This window comes from Pongo abelii, chromosome 1 (genome assembly GCF_028885655.2).
Source record: "Pongo abelii isolate AG06213 chromosome 1, NHGRI_mPonAbe1-v2.0_pri, whole genome shotgun sequence".
NCBI lineage: Eukaryota > Metazoa > Chordata > Mammalia > Primates > Hominidae > Pongo > Pongo abelii.
In genome coordinates, this window is record NC_071985.2 from 171426295 (window position 1) to 171448002 (window position 21708).

Consider the following 21708-nt stretch of genomic DNA (forward strand, 5'->3'; position numbering starts at 1 on the left):
CCCAGGCTTGTCTTAAATTCCTGGGCTCGGCTGGGTGCAGTGGCTCACGCCTGTAATCCCAGCACTTTGGGAGGCCGAGGCAGGCGGATCACGAGGTCAGGAGATCGAGACCATCCTGTCTAACATGGTGAAACCCCGTCTCTACTAAAAATACAAAAAAAAAAATGAGCTGGGTATGGTGGTGGGCACCTGTAGTCCCAGCTACTCGGGAGGCTGAGGCAGGAGAATGGCGTGAACCTGGGAGGTGGAGCTTGCAGTGAGCCAAGATCGCGCCACTGCACTCCAGCCTGGGCAACAGAGCCAGACTCCGTCTCAAAAAAACAAAACAAAAAACAAACAAAAAAACCTGGGCTCTGGCCCCTGAACACTTTTTGAATACCTTTTCTAACCAAGCACCATGCTTTACACAACATATGCCTTTTCTTTTTCCTTTCTTTTCTTTTTTTTCCTTCTTTCTTTCTTTTTTTTTTTTTGAGACAGTCTTGCTCTGTCACCCAGGCTTCAGTTCAGTGGCGCCATCTTGGCTCACTGCAACCACTGCCTCTCGGGTTCAAGCAATTCTTGTGCCTCAGCCTCACCAGTAGCTGGGATTACGGATGCAGGTCACCATGGCTGGCTAATTTGTGTATTTTTAGTAGAGACCGGGTTTTACCATGTTGGCCAGGCTGGTCTCGAATTCCTGGACTCAAGTGATCCAAAGTGCTGGGATTAGAGATGTGAGCCACTGTACCCAGCCTGTATGCTTTTTAAATGTATATAACAGGAGTATAAAAGATACGTCCCATGTCACAGATTGGAAACACGATTCAGAGAGGTTTTATTTTTCTTGAAGGAACATGCTAGTTAAGTGACAGGACTTAAATCCAAATCTGTCTAGTTCTAAAGTCCTGCTCTTTGGAGTTCTCGATCTTTTCAAATAAATCATTCTGAGTTTCTCTCATTATTTTCTCATGTCTTCTGTCTATTTATTTGGAGCAACAGTTTATCCTCTTCACTCAAGTATATAATTTTCATCCCTTGAAATGAGTAGCTCAAATGTATGTCAAAATTCTTGAATCATTGCAATGTGGTTTTCCCATCACGATGGTACCTCTTTCCGCTATGGTGTCTTTCCTGAGTAATCCTGGAGTGTTGGGCTTTTTTCTGTCTTTCATCTTTTTTTATATTGTATACAAAGCAGCTATTAAAAATGATTAAATATTGAAAACTAAAACTCTCAAAATATGGGATTTGGGACAATCAGAACTATCTAGTTGAAAAATAGATACTGTTGGCTGGGCATGGTGGCTCACACCTTTGGGAGGCCGAAATAGGTGGATTGCTTGAGCCCAGGAGTTTGAGACCAGCCTGGGCAACGTGGTGAAAACCTGTCTCTACAAAAAATACAGAAATTAGCCAGGCTTGGTGGCACACACCTATAGTACCACCTACTTGGGAGACTGAGGCGGAAGGGTCTCTTAAGCCCAGGAGGTTGAGGCTGCAGTGAGCCGTAATCGTGTCATTGCACTCTAGCCTGGGTGACAACAAGACCCTGCCACAAAAATAAAGCAAAAGAAAGGGTTCTTTAGTTTTTTTTGGACAGAGTCTTGCTATGTCACCCAGGCTGGAGTGCAGTGGCGTGACCTCAGCTCACTGAAACCTCCGCTTCCCGGGTCCAAGCAATTTTCCTGCCTCAGCCTCCTGACTAGCTGGGATTACTGGCACAGGCCAGCACGCCCGGCTGATTTTTCTGTTTTTAGTAGAGATGGTGTTTCACCATGTTGGCCAGGCCTAGTCTTGAACTCCTGACCTGGTGATCCACCCACCTCGGCCTCCCAAAGTGCTGGGATTACAGGTGTGAGCCACTGTGCCTATCCAGGGCTCTTTAGTTTTTAATATTTTTTACCAGGCATTTTCAACTCACCTAGAAATATTTGGTTTTTAAAAGTTTTGTACAGAAACCTGTCATCTCAAAAAAACAGTGCATTTCTATTATGCAAGGTATATTGGAAAATATCCCCAGCTGGTATCATAAGTGTCTTGTATTGCAATTGTCTCTTTAAGACCTGATTTTAGATAATCTGCAGGAAGATCTCACAAGGCTGTATGACAAGAAGGTGACAGCTTCAGACTAAGCAAGTGCAAGGTAAAAAATACTTGTAGAGAAAAATGATCTACAATCTAATAATACTGTGCTTTCTGGCACACTTAATCTACTTACTGGCTTGAGGATATGAAAAGATTTAAAGCTGCTTTTTGAGGAAAAAAACCTGTGTTTATAGATATTCTTGCAGACCCCTCCTTTTTTTTTTTTTTTTTTTGAGATGGGGGAGTCTTGTCCTCTTACCCAGGCTGGAGTGTAGTGGCATGATTGTAGCTAACTGCAATCTCCGTCTCCCAGGCTCAAGCAATTCTCCTGCCTCAGCCTCCTGAGTAGCTGGGACCACGGGCACATGTCACCACGCCTGGCTAATTTTTTGTATTTTTGGTAGAGATGGGTTTCACCATGTTGGGCAGCCTGGTCTTGAACTCCTGGCTGCAAGTAATTCGCCTGCCTCGGCCTCCCAAAGTGCTGGGATTACAGGCATGAGCCACTGCACCCAGCCTAGATTCTCAGCGTTTTTTTTTTTTTTGAGGTGGAGTGTCATTCTGTCTCCCTGGCTGGAGTGCAGTGGTGCAGTCTCAGCTCACTACAACCTCTGCCTCCTGGGTTCAAGCGAGCCTCCTGCCTCATCCTCCCAAGTAGCTGGGATTTCAGGTGTGTGCCACCACACCCCACTGATTTTTGTGTTTTTAGTAGAGACAGGGTCTCACCATGTTGGTCAGGTGACCTGACCTCAAGTGATCCGCCTGCCTTGGCCTCCCAGAGTGCTGGGATTACAGGCATGAGCCACTGTGCCCAGCCAATTCTCAGCTTTTAAGTGTGCACTCTTTCCTAAAATTGATGCAAAATTGTGGAATTTTAGAGAGTAGTTCTTTCATATCTGTTCTCCAGTGGATCATGATGGCTGTCAAATTGCTGTGGTGTTTAGAGTCCACTTTGAAGAGTGCTATAACATTTTAATTTTCATGATAGTATTAAATATACCGGAGGCTGGGTACGGTGGCTCACACCTGTAATCCCAGCACTTTGGGAGACTGAGGCCGGTGAATTACTTGAGGCCAGGAGTTCGAGACTAGCCTAGCCAACATGGTGAAACCCCATCTCTACTAAAAATGCAAAAATTAGTTGGGCATGGTAGCAGGTGCCTATAATCCCAGCTACTGGAGAGGCTGAGACATGAGAATTGCTTGAACCCAGGAGACGGAGGTTACAGTGAGCTGAGATTGCACCAGGGCACTCCAGCCTGTGCAATAGAGTGAGACTCGGTTTCAATAAATAAATAAACAAACTGGAAATGACATTTTTTCCAGCCATTTAAATTCATGATGAAAAATTTTAGATGTCTGTTTAAATGTGTGATGGCATATATAGTTTATAAAAATTTAATTTATAGCAGGTATATGTGCAGAATTTTTTTGAAGATGACTAATCTATAGCAGGGTTTCTCAATCTCACTGCTATTGATTTTTTGGACTGGGTAATTCATTGTTGTGGGGAGGCTATCTTGTGCACTGTAGGATGTTTATGAGTATCCCTGGTCTCTACTCACTATATGCCCCTAGCAGCTCCCCAGTGACAACCAAAAATGTTTCCAGACCTTGCCAAATGTCCTCTGGGGAGCAAAAATGCCCCCAGTTAAGAATTATTGATTTTACTGATTTAGGGCTAGTTATATCATGGTGGCTAACACCTGTAATCCCAGTACTTTGAGTGGCTGAGGCAGGAGGATCTCCTGAGGCCAGGAGTTCCAGCCTGGCCAACATCAAAACCTCATCTCTTAAAAAAAAAAAGAATTAGTGATATAAAACCATGTTGATCTCCTTTCAGTGACATAGAATTTATATCAACATTTCACCCTTTTGCTAACCTCAACTTTGAGTTGTCTACTATATAACTAATCAAAAGCATGATCTAAGATGGAAGATTTTCAAGAGATATAATCGAAGGGATGTGACATTAATTCATTCACAAAAGTCAATAAATTTTATCCCTGTGCCAAGGCAGGTAGCCAAATAGCTACATACCAAGTTAAGTTCTGCCACATCTCTTTGTTTTTTTTTTTTTTTTTTTTTTCAGATGGTCTCACTCTGTTGCCCAGGCTGGAGTGCAGTGGCATGATCACAGCTCACTGCAGCCTTGACCTCCCAGTCCCGCCTCAGCCTCCTGACGACAGGCAAGCACCACCATGCCTGACCAATTATTTTATTTTATTTTTTGTAGAGATGGGGATCTCTCCATGTTGTCCAGGCTGGTCTCAGACTACTGGGCTCAAGCAGTCCTCCCACCTCTGTATCCCAAAGTGCTGGGATTACAGGCGTGAGCCACTGCTCTGTCCACATCTCTTTGTATATTTTTTTTTTCTTTTTTTGAGGTAGAGTTTTACTCTTTCATCCAGGCTGGAATGCAATGGTGCGATCTTGGCTCACTGCAACCTCCGCCTTACAGTTTCAAGCAATTCTTTTGCCTCAGCCTCCTGAGTAGCTGGGATTACAGGTGCCTGCCACCACGCCTGGCTGATTTTTGTGTTTTTAGTAGAGACGGGGTTTCACCATGTTGGCCAGGCTGGTCTCTAACTCCTGACCTCGTGATCTGCCCGCCTCAGTCTCCGAAAGTGCTGGTATTAGAGGGGTGAACCACCGCACTAGGCCCTATAAATATTAACATTATGTCCTTCCTTATATCTGGAGTCAGTGTAGGAAATGGCTATGTGGAAAACCTCTATTGTTTTGTGAAAGTTCTGTTATATTCTGTGTTTCTTGTATTGGGAACCAGGCCAAATTCCTGCAATAGTTTAAAGGTGAATTGGTATGCTTTCTTTGAGTTACATCACCACAGTTGTGTAAAACCTTTTGCCTTAACTACCAGGAATCTCTGAGCCAAATTTGTGACTTAATTATAGTGTCTTCCCTTAGCCTGGTTTCCTACTATCCTACTATGATTATTTCCTTACTCTCCCTCTCCCCTTCATTTTTTTTTTTTTTTTTTTGACACAGAATGTCACTCTGTCACCCAGGCTGGAGTACAGTGGCGCTATCTCGGCTCACTGCAACCTCCATCTCCCAGGTTCAAGTGATTTTCCTGCCCCAGCCTCTCATGTAGCTGGGATTACAGGTGCCCACCACCATGCCTGGCTAATTTTTTGTATTTTTAGTAGAGATGGGTTTTCGCCATGTTGCCCAGGCTGGTCTCGCACTCCAAACCTCAAGTGATCCATCCGCCTTGGCCTCTCAAAGTGCTGGGATCACAGGCTCGAGCCATTGAGCCACTGCGCCCGACCGCCCTTCGTTTTATTAAAATGGTTCTCAGTTTTATTGAATCTGTGTGTTTTATTATAAACACCACCTTGTTTTAGAAATTTCCATGCATTAAATAAATACAATTTATGGGGTAATGTAGTTAGAACTATCAGTAACCTGACAAATAGGTGGAGAAGTCATAATAGGGTTTTTTTTTTTTTTAACCATCATTTTCTCAGTGTACTATTCTTGCTTAAAAGAGGACAATGATTTGTTGGAAATCTTAGGATAATTATAAACGATAGAAAATACTACCTTTCTTTCCTAATCAAATTCTAGGTTCTCTGTGTTTTTACTTTATTATACACAGTTTTATTTAAAAAAAATCTGTAATTCTTGATGCTAAACATAGAGGTAAGCTTTTTCTGAAACTAATCTAAAAGTATTAGTACTTTTCAGTTTAAAATGTTGATTTATTGAATACCTGCAATATACTGTGCCTTCTGCCAGGTACTTTTATATATTCTTACAATGGTGCTATGAGGTGGGTAGTCGTATATATGTGTGTGTGTGGGTGTATGTGTGTGTATGTGTGTGTGTGTGTGTATATATATATATATATTTTTTTTTTGGGACAGGGTCTCTGTCACCCAGGCTGGAGGGCAGTGGCACAATCTTGGCTCCCTACTATGTCTGCCTCTCAGGCCCAAGTGATCCTCTCACCTCAGCCTCCCAAGTGTCTGGGACCACAGGCACAAGCCACCACGCCTGGCAAATTTTTGTAGTTTTTTGTAGAGATGGGTGTCGCCGTGTTGCCCATGCTGGTCTTGAATCTGCCCACCTCAGCCTCCCAAAGTGCTGGGATTATAGGCATGAGCCCCTGCACTTGGCCCTTTGGTACTATTTTTACCTACAAAGAATCGAAGGTTCTGAAAGGAGCAATGTCCAAATAAGTTGTTCTCATTCCAAAGGTCTTGGTCTTTACACTATGAGGTTATAAAGCTGTTAAGGCAGTGCTTGTCTGGTCTGTAAGTGTTACTTCCTCTTACTATGTCATCTGGGTTATGAGGAAGGATCAAGATTGCTTAAATTCTGAAATAATCTATATCAAACCCCAGAGGGAATCAAGAAACAAATACATTTAGAATCAATGAAAATAATTTATGGCAACAATTAGTTGATATATGCTAAAAATACAAACTCAGATTATGAGTTATAATTTAATAGGTAGATTGCCCAACGTATTACCAACAAAAATTTGAGAAGTATTCTTAATTCTGGAGATGAAGTAAAGGGCAGTAATACTGTGCAATTCTTCCCTTGGTACCTTTATCAGAGGCAGGAGATTGAATTATAGATTGGCCATGCATCTAATCCAGTGTGGCAACTCTTATATTTTTGTGTTAAGGGACTACTATACAATTTTATATTTATCTTGCATGTAAGTACATACGTAATGTCACTTTTCCCACCTAAAATTAAAGGCTTGTGTCATGTTATATTGGGAGGTAGTTTGTTATAACATATTTGCTAGTCTTAGAACAATTACATACTGTTTCTCCAGAAAAAAAAAATAACAGTTTCTTGACTTTTTCTGCCTTCAGTTTCCTGTTTTCCAGCACCCAACATAACTTGTAAGGATTCCAGTGGCAATGAAACACATTTTACTGGGAACGAAGTTGGTTTTTTCAAGCCCATATCTTGCCGAAATGTGTAAGTACGTTACTGAAACTTAAATTTTCAGATTACTTGCCTATATTATATCTTGATTGCATGAAGAGATGAGATAATTTATGGGGACTGTCCTGAAAATGTATCTTTTATCTTTTTGCTTGTGTCAGAAAACCTTTATTTTAAGTATTTGTTTTTTGGTTTTTGAGGTGAGATCTTGCTTAGTCACCCAGGCTGGAGTGCAGTGGCATGATCACAGCTCACTTCAACCTCCCAGGCTCAAGCAATCCTCCCACCTCAGTCCCGTAAGTAGCTGGAGTACAGGTTTGTGCCACCATGCGTGGCTAATTTTTAATTATTTTGTAGAGATGAGGTCTCCCTATGTTTCCCAGGGCTGGTCTCGAACTCCTGGCCTGACATGATTCTCCCGCCTTGGCCTCTCAAAGTGCTGGGATTTACAGGCATGAGCCACCACACCCCCAGCCAAGTGTGTATTTTTTTTATAAATGCAATTCACCAATCAAGTAGAGCTGAGTAGTCCAGTATGTGGGACAAATAAAGACTATAAATGGCCTCGTGCCATGTTAATTCAGGTCAGTTAGTTTATGCCACTAATTGAGTTATGAAAAAATTGTCTTCAAAATGTGGGAGATTTCTAGAGTACAAGTGGCAATTGTGTACCTATTGTATCAGAAAAATGCTAATTAATTTTTTGCACATAAAGGGCATTTTAAACTTGGTTTTATTCTTTGTAATAAATATGGATGATGAATGGTAATGTTAAACAGAATTCAAAAGTTATCAGTTTGGCTAGCCGGACACAGTAATATACGCCTATAGTCCTAGCTACCCAGGAGGCTGAGGCCAGAGGAGCCCAGAAGTTCACGTTTAGCCTGGGCAGCATAGTGAGACACTGTCTTTTATAAAAACAACAGCAAAAATGATCAGTTTGGGATAGTAAGACAAATGGCTTTCTTTTGTTAGGAATTTCTCTATTTAAAGGACTTTAGGCCTAGTGTGGTGGCTTACACTTATAATCTCAGCACTTTGGGAGGCCAATTGCAGGAGAATCACTTGAGGCCAGGAGTTGGGGACCAACCTGGGCAAAGTAGGGAGACCCTGTCTCTACAAAAAATACAAAAATTAGCCCAGTGAGGTGGTGCTTGCCTGTGGTCCTAGCCACTGGGAGGCTGGAGTGGGAGAATTACTTGGGCCCAGGAGTTTGAGGTTGTAGTGAGCTATGATCACAGTAACAGAGTGAGATCCTGTCTCTAAAAAACTTAAAATTAAACATTTTTTAAAAAGGACTTTTAAGTTTGATTTCTCTTTCTGCTAAAGCTTATTATTCATTCTTATATTCCTGCTTTGTACTAAAAACATGATTTAGTGTTATCTATTTTTAATTGTTGGCATTATATTTTCAGCCTAAAACTATATATTGTTACATTCTATTTGATGGCACTTAGTTTTGGTTGTTTCAAGAAATAAGCCACTGTACAGATGCATTGAACCTTAAAAAGGAAAAAGAAGAAAAATGAAATAAACCACCATTAGACTATTGCTACAAGTTGTTGGAATTCTTAGCAAGAACTCTTAGCATTCTTTCTTTCCTTTTGGCCCTACCTCATTGAGTTAATGAGGGGCTTTTGATTCTATCTTGCTGTATAATCCTAAGCCTACCACTGATCTTCTTGGGTTCCAAGATTTTGCATTAGTCAAGTAAAAATTATTAAAAAGGAATAGTTTGCAATGTACTTAGATACGGTTTCATTTTTTTTCCATTACAGAGGTAAGTTTAAAAAATAGGGTTTAGTTAATACCTAAATTTATAGATATTTCTACCTTAAACATTCTAAACAACTAGTATATTAAATGCTGGTCCAAGATATAGGTTATAGTAAGAAAATCATCTGTTGAGAACAGCTAACCACTCAGGCTTTTAAGTCTCTCTGAACTCATAACACAGTCTTGGTTGTTATCTACGTGCTCAGAAAAAGGAACTATTTAAAGGATTTCCAAGATAGTGTTTTCATAAGCATTCTCTGTGCCTCTACCTCCAGTGAAAAGTCTTTTTCCAAGTGTGTGTTAAAAGACCTTACCATTATAGGTTTATATTATAAACCTATAATATAATAGGTTTATATTATAAACCTATAATATAATAGGTTTATAATATAAACCTATAATATAATAGGTTTATATTATCTGTAATGCTAACACCAGAATGGTCTGTTACTTAATTTCCAAGTTAATGCTGATTTTTCTTTCAGTGTCTCAAAATGGATTAGGCTGCATACAACTGAGCTACACTAATCATACTCTTAAGCATTTTTTATTTTATATTTTTTGAGACAGAGTCTTCCTCTGTAGCCCAGGCTGGAGTGCAGCGTCACAATCATGTCTCATTGCAGCCTCAACCTTCCAGATTCAAGCCATCCTCTCATCTCAGCCTCCCAAGTAGCTGGGACTACAGGTGCATGCCCCAAAGCTTGGCTAATTTTTCTATTTTTAGTAGAGATGGGGTTTCACCATGTTGCCCAGGCTGGTCTCGAACTTCTGGGCTCAAGCGATCAGCCCGCCTCGGGCTTTCAAGGTGCTGGGATCACAGGCATGAGCCACTGTGCCTGGCCCTTATAAGATATTGATATCAATTATGATAAGAAATATAACCATCAGGGAAACCAGATATTCCAAGGCTACTGGCCAGCTTATTCCCTTCTTACAATAAAGTTTACTATTTCTTTCTTTCTTTCTTTTTTTTTTTAAGAAGAGTTTTGTCCTTGTTTCCCAGGCTGCAGCGCAATGGTGTGATCTTGGCTCACCGCAACCTCCGCCTCCCGGGTTCAAGCGATCTCTGGCCTCAGCCTCCCAAGTAGCTGGGATTACAGGCATGTGCCACCATGCCTGGCTAATTTTGTATTTTTAGTAGAGACGGGGTTTCTCCATGTTTGTCAGGCTGGTGTCGAACTCCTGACCTCAGGTGATCCACCCTCTTCGGCCTCCCAAAGTGCTGGGATTACAGGTGTGAGCCACCGCTCCTGGTCTAAGTTAACAATTTCAAGACAGAATTTGTAGCTCGGCGTGGTGGCTCACATCTGTAATCCCAGCACTTTGGGAGGCCAAGGCAGGCGGATTGCTTGAGCTCAGGAGTTTGAGACCAGCTGGGCAACATGGCGAAACCCCATCTCTACCAAAAAATACAAAAGTTAGCTGGTGGTGCATGTCTGTAGTCCCAGCTACTCGAGAGGCTGAGGTGGGATGATGGTTTGAGCCTGAGAGGCAGAGGTTGCAGTGAGTCGAAATCATGGCTACTGCACTACAGCATTGGTGACAGAACCAGATCCAGTCTCAAACAAATAAAAGAAAAAGAATGAGCATTGCTCAACAGAACAATGGGAGTTAGACTGATGGGTAATTTTGATGGTAAGAGTGGCAAAGCTAAGATAACCTGATAAATAATTTTGCTTTATCAAGATATTAGGTATGTGCCTACCAAAAGTCCAGCTGCTGTGCAGCTACTGAATAAAGACTCAGCGATACATTCTTACTCATTAGGTGTCCCTTTTCCAGTTTCATATTTTCTTTGTACTCCTGTTAGCATATTGTTTTTCAAACTATATATAATAGTTTAATACTTGATTAAAATTTCATCTTAGTGTTGCAAATATTCTATAATGTATTCTCCAGAAACTGAAGTCTAGTAACCATGTCTGATTGATGACCAAGCCACCCACCTATTTACACTGGCCATCTATGTTAGTATTACGTCATGGCTTCATTTGGGTTAACTTGGAGGTCTGGGTGGTGGTGGTGAGGCCATAGTTGTTCCATGTAGTCATGAATGGGCCTTGCTCCTTTCGTCTTGTGGCTTTGCTTTCTGTAGTCCTTAGAGTCCTTTCCACTAAGCCAGCAGATGGGAAAGAGGAGAGGGAAACCTTTGTAGGAATATTTTATGGGCCAGACTTGGAAATAGTGTACACTTCCATTTTCCTTCCACTGGCCAAAACTCAGTATGGCTGCACTTAACTGCAAGGTGAACTAGGAAATGTAGGTTAGCTGTATATTCATAAGAAAAAGAGAAATGAGCCAGGTGTGGTGGCTCACTCCTATAATCCCAGCACTTTGGGAGGCTGAGGCGGGCAGATCGCTTGAGGTCAGGAGTTCAAGACCAGCCTGGCCAATATGGTAAAACCGCATTTCTACTAAAAATATAAAAATTAGCTGGGCATGGTGGTGCGTGCTTGTAATCCCAGCTACTCAGGAGCTGAGGCATGAGAATCGCTTGAACCTGGAAGGTGGAGGTTTCAGTGAGCCGAGATCAAGATTGTGCCACTGCACTCCAGCCTGGGCAACAGAGAAAGAGAAATGGCTTGGTGAATAACTAATCTCTGCTATTCTACCAGTTTTCAGATTATTCTTTAGGGTGATTTACTTACATAGATAATTGCTTTTCTAATTTCATTTCCCTTCCCAGCCAAACTTTTTGAAATTTGTTCTGATAATACTTATCTGTTACAAGATTTTCTGTCTAATGCAGTATGGCTTTTGGCCATGCTGATATTCACCAGCAGTCTTTGTCAATATATCAAAGGAATGTTTACAGTTCATATCTTAATCTTTCTACAGCATTTGGCTATTCCCTTCTTTCTCTCTCTCTTTTTAATATAGAGACAGGGTGTCACTATGTTGACCAGGCTTTTCTGTCTCAAATTCATGGCCTCAAGTGATCCTCCCACCTCAGCCTCCTAAAGTGCTTAGATTACAGGTGAGAGCCACTGTGCCCAGCCTGGCTGTTTCCTTTCTCAAAATACTTTCTTGGCTTTCTTAAAATACTTTATTGGCTAGGCCCAGTGGCTCAGCCTGTAATCCCAACACTTTGGGAGACTGAGGTGGGTGGGTCACCTGAGGCCAGGAGTTTGAGACTAGCCTGGCCAACAAGGTGAAACCCTGTCTCTACTAAAAATACAAACATTAGCCAGGAGTGGTGGTGGGCACCTGTAATCCTAGCTATGTGGGAGGCTGAGGCAGGAGAATCACTTGAACCCAGGAGGTGGAGGTTGCAGTGAGCCGACATTGTGCCATTGCGCTCCAGCCTGGGTGACAAGATTGAAACTAAATCTCAAAAAAACAAAACAAAACAAAAAACCAAAAAAACTTTCTTTTTTTGGCTTATAGTGTGAAACACTCTTCTGTGTCCCTTCATTCCTATTTCTTTGCTTCTTCCTTAAGTCTTGATATGCTTGGTCCTTTTTCCTTTTTTCATTCATCCATCCCTTTGGCTTCTCACATCGTCTTTGTATATACATGTGCCATATAAAAAGTTGGTGATACGTTTTATATTCTATTCAATTTTAGATCTTAATATATATAAATAGCCAGGCACGGTGGCTTATGCCTGTGATCCCAGCACTTGAGGAGGCCAAGGTGGGCGGATCACCTGAGGTCAGGAGTTCGAGACCAGCCTGGACAACATGGTGAAAACCCGTCTTACTGAAAATACAAAAATTAGCCGTGTGTGGTGGCGGGTGCCTGTAATCCCAGCACTTGAGGAGGCCAAGGCGGGTGGATCACCTGAGGTCAGGAGTTCGAGGCCAGCCTGGACAACATGGTGAAACCCCGTCTTACTAAAAATACAAAAATTAGCCGGGTGTGGTGGTGGGTGCCTGTAATCCCAGTTACTCAGGAGGCTGAGGCAGGAGAATCGCTTGAACCCGGGAGGTGGAGGTTGTAGTAAGCTGAGATTGTGCCATTGCACTCCAGCCTGGCTGACAAGAGCAAAACTCCATCTCAAAAAAAAAAAAATACATATATATATATATATATATATATATATATATATATATATAAAGATTGGCTAGGTGCAGTGGCTCATGCCTGTAATCCCAACACTTTGGGAGGCCAAGGCCCACAGATAACTTGAGGTCAGGAATTTGAGACCAGCCTGGCCAACATGGTGAAATTTTGTCTCTACTAAAAATACAAAAATTAACTGGGTGTGGTGGCACACGCCTGTAATCCCAGCTACTTGGGAGGCTGAAGCAGGAGAATTGCTTGAACCCGAAAGGTGGAGGTTGCAATAAGCCGAGATCATGCTGTTGCATTCCATCCTGGGCAACAGAGTGAGACTCTGTCTCAAAAAAAAGAAAAAAAAATTATGTGAAACATATATATACGTATATATAATATATACTAGTATATTATATATAGTAATATGTCATATAATATATATTACATCTTATATTAAATGTATAATATAATATTTAATGTAAAATATATTACCATTTTCATATATAATATATAAAATATTATATATTTTAGATCATATATAATATATATATAAATATGGTAATATTCATTAGGCACAACAGTGGGAGAGCTGGGCACAGTGACATGTGCCTGTAGTCGCATGCTAGTGTGGCCAGCTCTCCCTTTGTTTTTTCTCTTTTTTTATTTTTTCTTTTTTTTGGAGACAGTCTTGCTCTTTCACCCAGGCAGGAGTGTAGTGGCGTGGCCCACTGCAACCTCCGCTTCCCAGATTCAAGCGATTCTCATGCCTCAGCCTCCCAAGTAGCTGGGACTACAGGCATGTACCACCACACCCGGCTAATTTTTGTATTTTTAGTAGAAATGGGGTTTTACCATGTTGGCCAGGCTGGTCTCAAACTCCTGGCCTCATGTGATCCAACTACCTCAGCCTCCCAAAGTGCTGGGATTACAGGCGTGAGCTACCACACCTGGCCCCATTGTTTCTTAAGCTCTCTAATATCTAAAATATATTACCACCTTTATATATGTTACATATATGTATATATATATGTATATATATATATAGCCTAAAATTGAATTGAATTGAATATCAATATATTAACTATCTTTATATATATTATATAGGTAAGGTCTAAAATTGAATTGGACCAGGCATGGTGGCTCATGCCTGTAATCCTAGCACTTTGGGAGGCCAAGGCGGGTGGGTCACTTGAGGCCAGGAGTTTGAGACCAGCCTGGCTAACATGGTGAAACCCCTTTTCTACTAAAAATACAAAAATTAGCCAGCTGTGGTGGTGTGTGCCTGTACTCCCAGGTACTCGGGGGGCTGAGGTGGAAGAATCGCTTGAACCTGGGAGGCAGAGGTTGCAGTGAGCCGAGATCACGCCACGGCACTCCAGCCTGGGCAACAGAGTGAGATTCTATCTCAAAAAAAAAGAAATAAAATTGAATTGATTATCAATATATTACCATCTTTATATATATTATATATATAAGGTCTAAAATTGCATTTGTTTCTTTTTCTTCAAATCCTTTTCTTCTTTGTCTCATTGAATGGCACCAGTTCTACCCAGTTTCTTAAGCAGAAACTTTGGATTCATTACTTATTTTTTATTATTTTTTTGAGACAGAGTCTCACTCTGTCACCCAGGCTGGAGTGCAATGGTGCAATCTTGGCTTACTGCAACCTCCGCCTCCTGGGTTCAAGTGATTCTCCTGCCTCAGCCTCCCGAGTAGCTGGGATTACAGGTGCCTGCCACCACGACCAGCTAATTTTTGTATTTTTAGTAGAGACTGTGCTTCACTCTGTTGGCCAGGCTGTTCTTGAACTCCTGACCTCAGGTGATCCACCTGCCTTGGCCTCCCAAAGTGCTGGGATTACAAACGTGTGCCACCGCGCCCGTCTTGGAGTCATTCTTGACTTCTCCTTTTCCCTCATTCCCCACATGTAGCCTGTTTGCTTCTGCCTTGTTAGTATTTCCCAATTTTGTTCACTTCTTTCTCCCACTGTTACTGCTCATTAGATTTCAGCATTAGTTTTTGCATTGCCTTCTAAATTATTTTTCTGCTTCTAGTTTGGTGCCCTATTCCATTGTAGATGAGGTGCTACTGCCCTCAGCATAAAGTTTGACATCCTTATAACGTTAGACACATAAACAGCATCTCTGGGCCACTTACTACTTTTTCTAACTCCCTACAAATCTGCAATGCAGTGCAATAAAACACACACACACATGCACACACACACACGAAAGAGAATTATGAGCAGGGATCTTACGTGATGAAATTTGACTTCAAAATGATAGTTCTGGCTGTCTCTTTTGCCTGTGGCACTCTTTCCTCAGAAGCATGGCATGGCCATCTCACTCACTTGCCTCAGGTCTCTGCTCAAATATCACCTTCCTAATGAGGCCTACTCTTACCACGCCATTTAAATGGCTCCCGGCATTCTGCACAGCCTGCTCTACTTCTTTTTTTTTTGTTAACATTTATGACTTTCTAACATAGTATACGATTTACTTTTTAAATATATTTGTGTTTATTGCTTGTTACCACCAGCCTGTAAGCTCCATGGGGATAGGGATCTTTGTTGCTTTTATTCATTAATATATTCCAATAGCCTAGAATAGTGCCTGACACACAGGAGGCATCCAAAAAACATTAATTGAGTGAATGAATGAACCAATTAACAAGTAGTAGTTAATAATTTTTTTTCTAAAATGTTCACGTTGGAAATATGATACTCAGATTTTAATTTGTTGCAGAAATGGCTATTCCTACAAAGTGGCAGTCGCATTGTCTCTTTTTCTTGGATGGTTGGGAGCAGATCGATTTTACCTTGGATACCCTGCTTTGGGTGCGTATGTTTCATTAAAAAAAAATCCTTATGAAACCTACATTTTAGTTAATTGTAGGTGTTCTTATGGGTTAAATCTCTGTGTATTTATTATAAGTTCTATATAATTGGAGTTGAGTAGTTAACATTCTTCCGTGAGTATAGAGCTATCAATTAGCCCAACAGTTCAGCTTAGGTAAGAAATACTGACTTTTCCTATGTTTTCACCTTTATGAAAACACACACAAGATAGTGGAGGCATTTACTTAAGATAGTAGACTGGAACTGTCACTGCTAGTGCTGGACACACACTGGATGTTTAGTTAATGTTTTATGAATAAATGTACATCCTCTACCACTCCAAAAAATATTTCCTTCTGCCCAAATCTCTTTCACCATTGCCCTGGGATTAGAAACTATGCACTTCTTTCAGAACAAGTTGGGATTGGAACTTCGGTGACCCGCTTGAGCTGGGGTGGGAGCCTGACTTCTATCACCCTTAGCCCCCCTTTCTATATCTTCCTTCTGGCTGTAATCACATTTACCATAGTTACTAATGCTTATGAAAACTATTTACATTTTATGATAGCTTTTGTTTAAACAGTACTTTCACATGCCTGCCCTTATTGAAGCCTTACAACCCTTTGAGTTTATCATCCTCTTTAAATCCTCTTTAACAGGTAAGGAAACTGTCACCAGAGAGGTTAAGGGATTTACTGAGTCTAGAGGCTTTCCTTTATTCTGTGACATATTTGTTGTTATCATCTTTGTTTTATGGATAGGAAAATTGTCACGAGATTAAGAGATTTACCCAAGGACACTCAGCTAGTGACCTCAATTTGAACCCAAATTTTCTGGCTCCAGAGATCATGCTTTATTTACTGTACTACTCTACTTCTATATTAGCCCTTCACTGAGCAAATTTAAAGTTTTTGAATGCTCTGCCTTCTAGCTAGCAAAGCTAACCTTATTTCTTCCATGTTGCTACCCACAAAAGATCAAAGAGAAGTCTTCACTGTGGAGTTGATGGTAGGTATATTTCTAACAGCTGTACTAAAACTCAGTGTTGTAAGTTCCTAAGTAAAAGTCATAAAGTACTATATATACTTGTTTATTTAATTAAACATATATTCAACATTTAAATAACTAAGTGATATGGAAATAATGATGAAGGTCACAGTGTATATTGGTTAAAAATAAAATAAATATGTTAGTAGGCCAATTTATGGTACAGTGCTGTAGCAGAACCATAACAGTGCTGTGAGAGTACAGAAAAGGGACTGATGCAGTTGACTGAAGGAAGTTCTTAGATGTGGTGACATTTGAGCTAGGGTTTGAAGGATGAAAGGATTACAGAGGTTGAAGGCATTGCAGGGAACAGCATGTGTAAAGCATATAGGTGTACATTGAGAGATTAGGGGATAATTTAGTTGATTGTGTAGGAAGAACAATGTAGGTGACACTGCCTAGAGAGGTAGTCTATGGTCCGATTATAAAATGCTTTGAGTATCTTGCTATGGAGTTGGGTCCTTTAGATATCAAAAGTTATCCTTTTAGGTATCAGAAGCAATAAAATATTTTTTCTTTTTCTTTCTTTTTTTTTTTGTGACAGGGTCTCACTCTGTTGCCCAGGCTGGAGTGCAGTGGTGCAATCACGGCTCACTGCAGTCTCGACCTCCTGGGCTCAAGGTATGCTCTGTCCTCAGCTCTGCCTCGAGCAGCTGGGACTACAGGCATGTACCACCACACCTGACTTATTTTGGTATTTTTCTGTAGAGATGGGATTTCGCTGTGTTGCACAGGCTGCTCTTGAACTCCTGGGCTCAAGCTGTCCTCCCACCTCAGCCTCCCAAAGTGCTGGGATTACAGGGATGAGCCACAGTGCCTGGCCAATTTAAAATTTTTTAATATTTTAAATAAATTGTAATTTCTATTAAGAATCCAAGGTTAAGGAATTTAGGCATTTTTATTTTAAATGATCACTGCCTCAAAAAAAATTCTTAACTACGTAATATAATGTTGACTGCAATGAAAGTAGTTATAGACAAAATCTAAAATTCAGTTTTTTGCTGGGTGCAGTGGTGTGTGCCCATAGACTTAGCTACTCAACAGGCTGAGGTGGGGGGGATTGCTTGAGGCCAGGAGTTTGAGGCCAGCAGAGACAACATAGTGACATAGTGAGATCCCATTTCTACAAAAAAGAAAAAAGAAAAAAAAATCCCATTTTACAACTAACCTTACTTAATCTTTCTTCGTGGTTATGAAAAGCAGTGGTCCTACTTATATATAGCTTTTTTTTTTCCTTCATAGTGCTAATTATAAATCTGTTAGCCTTGGGGATTTGTTTATTCATTCACTTCAGTCTTCCTCTGGAATATACATTCTTTTTTTTTTTTTTTTTGAGGCGGAGTTTCACTCTTGTTGCCCAGGATTGAGTGCAATGGTGCGATCGTGGCTCACTGCAACCTCTGCCTCCTGGGTTCACGTGATTCTCCTGCCTCAGCCTCCCAAGTAGCTGGGATTACAGGCATGCGCCATCATGCCCAGCTAATTTTGTATTTTTAGTAGAGACAGGCTTTCTCCATGTTGGTCAGGCTGGTCTCGAACTCCTAACCTCAGGTGATCTGCCTGCCTCGGCCTCCTGAAGTGTTGGGATTACGGGCGTGAGCCACTGCGCCTGGCCTGGAATGTACATTCTTAAAGGCAGAGGCCTTATCTGTCTTAGGCAAGTTGGTATCCTGAACAGAACTTGACAGACAGTAAGACTCTGATAAATATTTGTCATATGCATATCAAAAAAACTAGAAACAGGCTAAATGTTCAGTAGGAGGAACTGTCTCAAAAAATTAAGGTACAGTGTGTAACACAACAGAATACTATGCAGCCATTTAAAACAATGGCATAGAAATATGTTTATTGGGAAAGTAATGTAATAACACCCATAACAGAGTAAGATGATAAATTTAAGAAAATCTAGATATTTTGCTGCAGAACGCCTTCTTAGGGATGCTTCACAAAAATGAACATGAGAGGTTTCTGCTAAGATAAAATATTGGATAAGGGAATAATATCTTTTTTTGGAACTGGTAAATATTACCTACTCCTGGAGTAATACATTTAAGGAAACTAGAGAACAGATCAGAGATGATATTTAAAAGTTTAAGGAACTAACAAACAAATTTATAGTGACAGAAAGCAGATAAGTGCTTGCTGGGGACAGACGGGGGCAAGGAGAGACAAGAAGTAGAAATTACAAAGGGGCATGAGGAAACTATTGGGTGTGACAGATATGTTCTTCTTTTATTATAGTGATTGTTTCACAGGTGTTTACAAGTGTCAAATTTATCAAATTGTACATTTTATATATGTACAGTGTATGTCATTGCATGTCATTTGGGTCATTGTATGTCATTTTAGTGTATGTCATTTATAGGTCAATAGAGCTGTTTTAAAAAAATCAAGAGGCTGGGTGTGGTGACTCACACCTGTAATTTCAACATTTTGGGAGGCCAAGGCAGGAGGATCAGTTGAGGCCAGGAGTTCAAGACCAACCTGGGCAACACAGTGAGACCCTTGGAAGTAGTGAGAACCTGCAAAGGAAAGAAGGAAGGGAAGGAGAGAAGAAGGAGAAAGGAAAAGAGGGAAAGAAAAAAAGAAAAGAAAGAAACTCCTGGAGTAACACATTTAAACTTACCAGTTCACCGTTAAAAAAAAACTTGAAGGTTTAATCATTACAGTGACTTACAGCATATCTTACTCCAAACGTGTGATGTTAACTATGGTCCATCTATTTCTAGAAATTTAAGGCAAAGGATGATTTTAGTAATGAAGTTTCCAATAATGCCATCTTAAACTTGTTTTAGGTTTTCAAATATAAAAATACTTTTTGAACACAAATAGGAAGGGCAATAAGAATTAAACGAGATAAGATACATTTGATAAATGTTAGCCCAGCAACTACTTTTGTTGTCACTATTTCTGCTACTACAGTTATTATAATCAAAAACTTCATTCATCCCTGAGAGGTATGAGAAAAAAAAATAAAAATAAAAAAAAAATTTAGGCCAGGTGTGATGGCCTGTAATCCAAGCATTTTGGGAGGCCAAGGCAGGAGGATCACTTTATCCCAGGAATTCAAGACTAGCCTGGACAACATAGTGAGACCCTGTCTCTACAAACAATTTTAAAAACTAGCCAGGCATAGTGGGTTATGGGGCAGGGATAGGGTGGCATGCTGCTTCAGACAGGCAGGTTAGGGAAGACTTCTCTAAAGAAGTGGTCTAAGAGGAAGAACATCCTTGGAAAATGGCACAAAAAAAGCCAAAGCCCTGATGTGATTACCTATTCTTCATGGATTAGCAGTTAAAGATATAACTTTAGAGGGACTATACTTAATATTCTCTCTTTTTTTTTCTTTCTTTCTTTTTTGAGACAAGGTCTCCCTTTGTTGCCCCAGCTGGAGTCCAGTGGCATAGTCTCAGCTCCGTCTCCCAGGTTCAAGTGATTCTCCTGCCTCAGCCTCCTGAGTAGCTGGGATCACAGGTGTATGCCACCATGCCTGGATAATTTTTGTATTTTTAGTAGAGACAGGGTTTCACCATGTTGGCCAGGCTGGTCTCCTGACCTCAGGTGATTCACCTGCCTTCCTCCCAAAGTGCTGGGATTATAGGCCTGAGCCACCGCGCCTGGCCAATATTCTTTTTTATAAACAAATTGAAGAAAGAGAAACTATGACATTCTCAAGTTTATACTAACATGCTATGTGAAGAGGAATACATTTCGGAAATATAAAATACACTGGATAAAATCTCAGCAGACAATTTTCTTTGGGCTACTATAGTACCATGCAACTAATGAAAAATCTAAGGGAGTTATTATTAAGGTAATGGATGGAATGATGGGAGTGTTTGGGAAGCAGAAATATGAGAATATTTATCAATTTATGCAACAAATATTGAGCATTTACTATGTGCCAGGCAATGTCGTTGGCACTAAGGACACAGGAGTAAAGAAAACAGATAAAAGGCCCTGCCCTAATGGGGCTTCTGTGTGACAGACAGTAATCAAAGATAAAATGTTAGGTAAGTGAATGTTTTGAGGAAAACTAAAAGCAAAATTTTTAATTATTTCTGTATTTTAATAGTTACTAACTTATTGCCGCCATGTTATTTCTGTACTTGCAACATTATTCTGCTATATGTGGGGGAAAAAGTCATCTAATGTCCTTACATAGTTCAATCTTATTTGTGTATTCTCAGGTTGTGGGAGGTGATCTCATCCTCTGTTAGGATTTTTAGCTGGCATCTATTTGTAGTTGATATATGGAACTACATTTTCACAAAGAGTCTTGTCTTATACCATTTTTATATCTCATATGAGATGTCTTGTAAGAAACTTAAGTTTAAATTCATAAGAGATTAATCATCCCACCCCCAGCCCACCCGCAATCTGCCTCTTACAATCGTTTTTGGGTTATATTATTGTAGATGTCCCATATTAGATACTCTGTTATCTATTTTAGCATCTTAGCTCTTGGGTTGGGACCAAGGCCAAAGCTGTATATAGTGCTCAGCACAGAATTATTGATTTTGACTATAGAGCTAATAAACAGGAGATCCTTAGGAAAAAGAAATATATAAGATAAAGGTAATTGGATTGCTAATAAAATTTTGCAATTTTACAACAAGAGCAGTGTTTTTTCCTGATTATTTTTTTGGCACGACAATTTATATATTTTAACTCTCCAAATGTATAGTAAATTTTGGGTCACATAATGTATGAAGTCTAAATAAGTAATTAAGGATTTTAGGACTAAAAGATGTTTTGTAACTCTGGTGTGCTGAGATTTAAGGATTATTTCCTTAGGCCTTTTCTCTTAGAAATTTTATTAGATTATATTGAGGTTTTTTTTCAGTTACTAATATTTATTTGTTAAGGGAATTAAATTATTTCTTGGCATTTCTATGTAGAGGGTTCCTTTAAACTCTTCTCATTTTCAGGTGAAGATTTGATTTCTTAAAGTGTTACTTTTATGTTCTTGATATAAAGAGCGTGATATATATATATATATAAAATAATGGTTTATTGGAAAATGGAACAGTTTGTTAATATTCAGA

The 21708-nt window shown here is 40.2% G+C and overlaps 1 protein-coding gene across 3 annotated transcripts in view; it reads left to right on the forward strand.

Moving 5' to 3' along the window:
- Window positions 1-21708, forward strand: part of TM2D1 (TM2 domain containing 1) — a 51869-nt gene that overhangs the window by 8867 nt on the left and 21294 nt on the right. For 2 of the 3 annotated variants that reach the window (XM_002810753.6, XM_024233770.2), the window contains exons 3-4: window positions 6924-7032; window positions 15522-15613. In XM_002810753.6, the coding sequence (XP_002810799.2) occupies window positions 6924-7032; window positions 15522-15613 (201 nt within the window). Of the gene's footprint in view, window positions 1-6923; window positions 7033-15521; window positions 15614-16589; window positions 16622-20023; window positions 21552-21708 lie in introns of those variants that run through there. The other variant, XM_063712102.1, reaches the window with a different exon arrangement.